At 42.0% G+C, this 7,547-nt stretch overlaps 1 protein-coding gene across 9 annotated transcripts; it reads left to right on the forward strand.

Moving 5' to 3' along the window:
• Window positions 1-2,434: 2,434 nt before the first annotated feature.
• Window positions 2,435-7,089, forward strand: LOC127297113 (uncharacterized). Of its 9 annotated transcripts, none has more exons than XM_051327378.2 (8): window positions 2,435-2,614; window positions 3,596-3,662; window positions 4,540-4,828; window positions 5,117-5,184; window positions 5,301-5,511; window positions 5,629-5,725; window positions 6,197-6,279; window positions 6,684-7,089. In XM_051327378.2, exons 2-8 carry the CDS (start codon window positions 3,630-3,632, stop codon window positions 6,689-6,691), a joined length of 789 nt encoding a protein of 262 aa, XP_051183338.1. In that variant the 5' UTR covers window positions 2,435-2,614; window positions 3,596-3,629; the 3' UTR covers window positions 6,692-7,089. The 9 variants fall into 9 exon arrangements, with proteins under 9 accessions (XP_051183338.1, XP_051183339.1, XP_051183340.1 ...); XM_051327379.2 differs by having other exon boundaries at window positions 3,600-3,662; XM_051327380.2 differs by lacking the exon at window positions 2,435-2,614 and adding an exon at window positions 2,981-2,999.
• Window positions 7,090-7,547: the final 458 nt, after the last annotated feature.

The following is a 7,547-nucleotide window of genomic DNA, read 5'->3' on the forward strand; positions in this document are numbered from 1 at the left end:
CCGCCAGGGCGGCAGCCAGGCCGCGCAGCCGAAGGCCAACGACGACGGCTCCGACGACGACGGCGACGGCGACTACACGGTGTTCTACCGCCATTTGGGCATGTAGAGCGCCGTGTTTTAAAATTAGCGTTTGAATTCCCCTAGCCGAATTCGAAATATAGTCGAATTCGGCCTCTATGTATGAACTCCGCCCGTTTTAGTCTAAATATCATTAAATTTAGTCTATATTCACCCGAATTTAGCCGAAGTTTGTCAAGTTTCCGTTTTTTAAATTCGCATCGTCGACTTCGCCTGGGCACGCGGCTGGGAAACTACTACTCCCCACGCCAAATCTTCCTCCAATCCAGACGAAAATTTCGCCGGATTTGGGCGTGGGGAGCGCCAACGAGTGGGGATGCTCTCAGCGGTTGCGATCTTTCGATCAATCAGTTCGCCTACCTTCGACCAGGCGCTTCTGTTAAGTTGGAGGCAGCCGCCGCCAAAAGTCCCCGGCGAGAGGGAGCGGCCGGATAGCGATGGATATCTCGCCGGCCGCCTAACCCAGTGGATCCTGCAATAAGCTACGGCGCCATTGGGCTTTATTAGAGAAAAGAAGAGCGAAAAGATTGGCCGCCTGTCCGACATAAACACGCTCCTCTCTGCTTCCTGAAAAGAAAGAGGAGAAAGAAGCTTTCTATCCTGTGAAGTGCGTCCTCCTTGATCAGATTAGTTTGCAAGCTCGTGACATACTACGGAGCAACGAACACGCTTTGCTTTACTTTTCTTAGTTTAGGGATTTGAATGGCAACATGAATAGCTTAAACTGTAGAATGACAATTATGCTGTCATTTCAGTGTCGCTGAACATACTGTCGCTAGCTACCTTCCCTTCCACGGCTGCTGATGAACGCCCTGAATGCAACAATGTGTACTGTTTTTTTCCAACCTGAGTGACTAGCCTCTGTTGTCTGTACCCTTTCAATTCCTTTCAGTGTTTGGAGGCTTGGAGCGCCCGAGATGTCGTTCTCGGTGGCGCAACTTCCAAATTACATTGCGCTAGATACCTGGATCCGATTTTACGTGTCCATTTCATTCAGAAAATACGTCTCTCTCAAAATTTTGATGGACAGCAGCGTGTCATCAATTGGACGGTTGCGGCAAAAGCAACGTGACACACAGAAAAATCATGGTGGGAGAAAACTAGAAGCCCTCGGTTAGAAGTTACTACATCATGTTCTCCTGTTTTTCAGTTTGGCAAAAGCAACGTGACACGGAAATTTGCGGTGGGAGTAAAGTAGAAGCACAAATCTTGTCCTGTTTATCTTGCTTGCAAACTCGATCCATGAAGTTGAGGTTGCTACTACCATGCATCCTGCACCGCCTGTGAACTATCCCAAACCGACAGATTTCTGCTTCTTGAAATGTGTAGGTGCAACCAACACATTTGTGCTTAACAAAAGTTGTTTGTTCCCTTTCTGCACTGTGCAGGTGCTTTAGGACAAGTTTACACATGATATGGTCCAATAGTGCAAATCTTACACCGCACTCTCTTCTCTTTCTATCAGCGGTCCGCAAAGTGCCATGAATGAGTGCTAAATTCATTTTGCCAATTATTTGGGAAATGTATAGCAACTTGATACTATGTCAACTGCCCATCATTGTTGAGACGGACTGCTCTCAACTGGTTACTCTGATCAATTCCAAAGAGGCAGATCGTGCTCCCCTTCTTCATATTGTATCTGAGATTAAACATTTGTTTTCTGGTATTAGAAAGTGTGTCTTTGTAAAAGTGGAACGTGGTCAAATTAGGGCTAGTCACTTTCTAGCAAGTTTTGCTATACTAGATGGATGTACTGAGTTTTGGTTGGGGTCTGACCTGAAGAACTTCTTCAGTTGCTACGTAACCCTTCCTGAGCAGTAAAGTTCTCATTTTACCCGTAAAAACTTGATATTGTGAGGTCAACCGGTGTAATACACGGTGATAATGTGGGGCACGTCAGCACGTGGATGCATGATAGTGTAGTCGAGTATAATCTATAGGCATATCTCTTAGAATCTCATTTATCCATTAATCTGTATATCATCTAGATATTCATATATTTTCTTTATAAAAAAACATATTACTCCGTATTAGGGCTTTGTGAAGTTAACGGTACCGAAGCAAACATGAACTGAAACGTGGTAGGTTTATGAAGTGGATTACTCCAGGGGCTGAAGAAAGCTTGATAACAATGCATCAACGATTTTCAGATCGGCTCTAACTCTTATGTGGGCCGGAAGTGGTCGCAAAATCTAAAGGCCCAGACCCATCTTACCGTAAGGTTGGCCCAGACCCATATTAAGTTTGGCCCAGAGCAGCCAGACATCGGAGAAATATGATTCAGCAGGTTACGGCCCACTGCTTCGATTGTTTCTGGTCAAAATTCGGTCTCTGTTCTTTCTTCTTCCACCTTTCGACTTTGGCGAGCCCAGATCGCAAGTTCAGAATTGGCGGCTGCTCGCCTGCTCCGCTCTCCACCCACCCAGCCGCCGCAGCCGCGCTCGTCTGCACCCCGTCGCCGGTGCCGATGCGACCGTGAGCCCGTGACGCGGCCGGTCCCGGTGGAAAGCGCGTCGCTCGCTTCGAGCTGAGGCAGGTCTCACTTTCTCGCCCTTCCATCTCTCTTCCTCGTGGAAACTGGGAGACCTACCTGGTGTGGGACGCGTGGGTGTGCTTCTCGTGGAGTCGCATGGTACGTGTTCGTGCAAATGCGTGGCAGGAAACCTCTAGTTTATTCTCGCCTCCCGTGACACCTCACCTGCACCACTGTTTACACCGTCCATTCGCGCGAATCAGAGCACCGTACTAGCCTCGCCTGTTAATTATTGCACGTACCTTCAATTATGGACCTAGCCGGACAGGCTGAACCTTCGAATAATCTTTCACAAAGCAGAGAGGAGCGGTTCTGCGTAGTAGCCTCTAGCAAATTATATCTCCTAGCAAACGGACAAGGAAAGTCAATATCAGAATCAGTTTACGTGGTAGGTCGCCTTTGACAGGACACATCATATAACTTTTGTGTGATTATTGTAGTCCTCGCACAGTTCGGGTACAAATTCGGTTCCCAATCTGATAGCGTTCTCGTGGTTCTCGATTCTTCGGCGGTTCCCTCCTCCTCGTCTCACCCCAGCTGCGCCTATCATGGGTTCCAAGGCCATGTCAGATTTCTCTGCTTGCTTCTGCCTCTGCTTCTGTTTTCATTTTCCCATTTCCTTGTAGTAGATTATTTCTGTTTCATTTCCCCTCGGCCATTTTTGCTTCTGTGACTTAATCTCTCCTTATTTAGAAATACAGTAATAAATTCAGAGAATTGTTCTTTGCACAGGTCGTTGTATGCACGATGTCCTCTTACTCCTTCTTTCAACTTTCTTTGCATGGGTCGTTGTATGTACTATGTCCTCTTATTCCTTCTTTGATCTTCTAAAATTGTTCTCTGCATAGGTCCCTGTATGTACCTTGTCCTCTTCTTTGCCTTCTTTGAACTTCCACAATTTGTTCTCCGCATAGGTCGTTGTGTGTACGATGTCCTCTTTTTACTTATTTCTCGAGAAATATTAATTTGGTGGTTGTTGTGCAGGGAGGCATTTGTGGCCAATGAGACTCCCGTGTTCATGAATAAGCCTCCGCCACATGTATTTAAACCGGTGAGTTTCATTCTCCCTCTTTGCACCTGTTGTTAGATGCATTCCCTCTCATTCGTAGCGATTGTTTCGAGCGGAGACTAAAATCTGTCCAGTGAATACTTTCTGCGAATACTGGTGGGTAGCTATAATTGTGCAGAAACGCACCAGTGAGTAGTTTATGTCTTCCTAGATAAGTTATGCACTGTTCTTGTGAGGGAAAGAATGATGCGCAGAAACATTACTTTAGCTTCTTTTTAGTAGTTTCCTTTGGTTTCTATAGTGCAACTGAATTGCTTGAACTACAAGATTTCTCTGAGTTGTCTCTTTGCCCTACTTTTTATGATCTGAGCTGAAACCTTACCTGTTAGTTAAGTAAGTACTATATTTTTTTATTAGCTGAAGTGAGTTATATCATTGCCATATCTCTAATGATTTTAGTTGAAATGTTAGTTGTTGATTTAGTCCCTTTTTTAATGATTTCAGCTGAATTTCAGCACATGTCAAGCTTCAATCTTCACTTGTAATAGTTCTTGCATGTTGTTTGTAACAACCCCATTTTAGCTTGACCCAGCTGCTAATTATGTACTGAAATATTTCAGGCAGCATACTAGCCTGTCTCACTTTTCATGTGTCTGTTTGGCGAATGCGAGTTAGAAAATTTATACTAGTAAATTGATGATGCATAAGCAATATGCATGATGCCATTGACATGATCATTCCCTTTCTATGTACAATAGCCCATGTGTTCTGCCATCAAATTACTGGAGTGTATTAAGGGTTAGATTCCAAAAACCGTTTAATATAAATGGTTATTTATCTTTCTGAAAATATACGCATCTTTATGTTAATGCATTCAGGGGGAGAAAAGTTAGCTTAAAAGTTGTATTTCTCTGTGCAGATGTCTATACCATCAGCGGTTTTAAACCTTGCCCTGGGTTTGCTCTGGTGTATCATCCACGTAGTAATCAACCTTTTTAGCTTATGTTCCCATCTGACGTTCAACCTAGAGTGTTATCTTATTTCATCTGGGTTGTTACGGAGGTATCGGAATCTCCAACTGTCTAGAATCAAATGCCTGGCTATTGTGGTAGATAGCAGAGAAGCTAAGAATACAGTGAAGATCAATCAGCTGTTATGTTGGCTCAAAACTCTTGGCGTGAAGTATGTATGTCTCTATGATATTGACGGTAAGACATTTGGTTCACTTTTCTAATCTGTAGGTACTGTCTTCAGTCTGAAATATATCCTCATATGTGCCTACAACATACCGTGCCGAAATTAACATCATTAGAGAAATCAAGAAATATTATGCTGCAATGCAGAGCCGTATTCATATTTGGAGGGTAGGGGCAGAACAAAACAACTCAAATGAATAGCCATGTTGCCTTGTACATTTCAGCTTGTGATATTTACTGATGCATGAAAAGTTACTATTATATAAGAGATGTACCTTACCATTCTATACTGCAACACAGGAGTGCTAAAGAAATCGTTTGAACCTAGTATGAATGACTCAAAAGATGAAAAATCCAGAGATTATTTGGTAAGTTACAGACTTGAGTTTGCCTCATTTTCTACCTAAAGCCTACCAGTGTTTCCATTCATTATGAGTTATGTTTTTGATGGTTTCTATGAATCATGGGTTATGGCAATATGTAGGATGTCAGTGCAAACATCAAAGATTTAGACTGTTTTCACAGAGGGATGACGCTAGAGTGTATTTCTGGTTCCGATGGTAAGGAGGGCATTGCTAAAGCAGCCAACTTACTTTGCTCTACTTATTTAAACGGTGATAGATCTGGTCACGAGAATGTCAAAAGCGAGTCAGTATTTACAGAAACTGACATGGCTAGTGCACTGAAATCCGTAGGTACGCTTAAACAACCCCCGTTTTCATGCATGATATATCTTATAATCATGCTAGTGATTTCAGAATTTACATTGTTGCATTTCTAGTGAGTACTTAAGTGTCTGCTCTGTACGTTAGGTTGTGGTGGACCAGAACCTGATCTTCTTCTTGTGTATGGTCCTGCCAGATGCCATCTAGGTTTTCCTGCATGGAGATTACGATATACTGAGATTATGTAAGTTCCCTCATCTAGTATGCTTCCTAGAAGTGTTGTAATGTTCCTTTCATACTGAATTTAGATGGCATGCTATCGTTTTTTGATAAGTACTCTTGTCCATACCTATGTATATTGACATATGATATAAAAACAATGTGGCTGGAGTTCTACTGTACAGTTATGGCATCGCATAAAATTTCTCAAGTTACAGTTTCGGAAGAATTGCGTTTCTCAGATTTTCCTTCAAATGCATTCAGCCCATATATTTGATTGATAAAAATCTGGTAATGATCCAAAATTATATAGATGGTCGTGCTTAGCTGGCTGTCCCTGAAAGTATCTCTCTCTTTAGATTTTGAGTGTTACAAGTAGAGCAGAGGAAACCATTCTTCACTCATGAAAAAACCATTCAACCTGAAGTGTGACTGAACAAATTACCATCACTATCTATTTTCAGCACTGAAAAATCTCAATATTTCTTTTTTCCAGGCATATGGGTCCTCTGAAATCAATGAAATACGGCGCGATTGTGAAAGCCTTGTATAACTTCTCAAAGAAACACCAGAATTATGGTAAGTTTGTTTTTCACAACTGGATTGTGCTACACGGAAATTTCTTTTTACCTTCTCACTAGTTATCTATGTTGTATACCCAAGAACATTTTAGCTTGTTGTGCCAGTTACCTGGCCCTATGCGAAAAAATTGTTTGCAAAAGAACGAATGCTTTAGTATTTTTAATTGCCTCTGTTTCATTGCTATAGAAATTGCGCGCAATTTCTTCCATATGCAGCCTTTTATATTTGGTCTGGTTTGTGGTTTTCTATACCCCTAATACGTTTTGACTTCCACCAGTACTATACTTCTTTTATATTTGGTCATCAGTTGCCCTGAGTGCACTACTTCCTCTTTATGTCTGTTGCTTGTTGTTAATAACAACTTTTACTCATCTGGTCGATTCTAACACTTTGCATCTCAGGTAAATGAGAGCTGATATTTATATACAGAAGACCAGGCGTTATGTAGAAAAGCACTTCTGGAACTGGAAACTTAACAATGGTTTTGCCATACTGTTGATGATTATACTACTATAGATTAGTTTGGTCAATAATTCGCCGCAACTGCCCATGCTGTGTTCTTTTTTGGCAAGATTAGAAGTGTAATTGATAGAACATACGGGAATGGATCCCATTGTAAAACTCGCCTGGAAGATTAATCAGCCTGCTCTCGGCCGAGCATACAAGCAGATGTGGATTGATATCAGCGTTGTCCTGTACCGGAATCATGCGGATCTTTTTTGCTTGTTAATACTATGCAGCAGACAGCAGCTGCTGACATGATTTGACGAGTTGAGAGCTTAATATACAATGAGTGCATTTTGATTTTGGCTTCTCTCTCCTGCTGTTATGTACCGGCTAGGGGCCCCCGTATATTCTGTTTCACATGTTCGTTTCTTATCTGCATGTATTTTTAGGGCCCTTTCTTATCTACATGATAAATTGATAAGCTTTCTTTGTGTTGCTTGTGTGTTATTGTCCTATTTTGTAAGGCAATTATGAACCTATAAACTTTAGTACTCAGGGCATGTCAAACGCAGAGAGACAGTAGGGAATTAAATTCTGGCCGGTTTGCTTAGTGAAAGTTCAGAGATGGTAAACATAGAGGGGGTGAATAGGTTTCTACAGATTTTAATTCTTTCTTTGCAATATTAGGCTTTGCGGAATATGAAGGTAAGCCTAATGCAAACTAGGTGAGACAACATATATGAGGATACAATTAACTCGAGCACGAAGGTTCTCACAGACAGTTAAATCACAAGTAAAGAGTTCGGTTAGAGATAACC

This window comes from Lolium perenne, chromosome 4 (genome assembly GCF_019359855.2).
Source record: "Lolium perenne isolate Kyuss_39 chromosome 4, Kyuss_2.0, whole genome shotgun sequence".
In the NCBI taxonomy this organism is placed as follows: domain Eukaryota; kingdom Viridiplantae; phylum Streptophyta; class Magnoliopsida; order Poales; family Poaceae; genus Lolium; species Lolium perenne.

What these genes read in the sequence shown, in the direction of transcription:
- LOC127297113 (XM_051327375.1), top strand. Translation starts at nt 3,359, where the DNA reads ATGTCCTCTTACTCCTTCTTTCAACTTTCTTTGCATGGGTCGTT. An exon ending in AAAAATCCAGAGATTATTTG is followed by an intron (nt 5,185 to 5,300) that starts GTAAGTTACAGA and finishes GGCAATATGTAG; the next exon opens with GATGTCAGTGCAAACATCAA. An exon ending in TTACGATATACTGAGATTAT is followed by an intron (nt 5,726 to 6,196) that starts GTAAGTTCCCTC and finishes TCTTTTTTCCAG; the next exon opens with GCATATGGGTCCTCTGAAAT.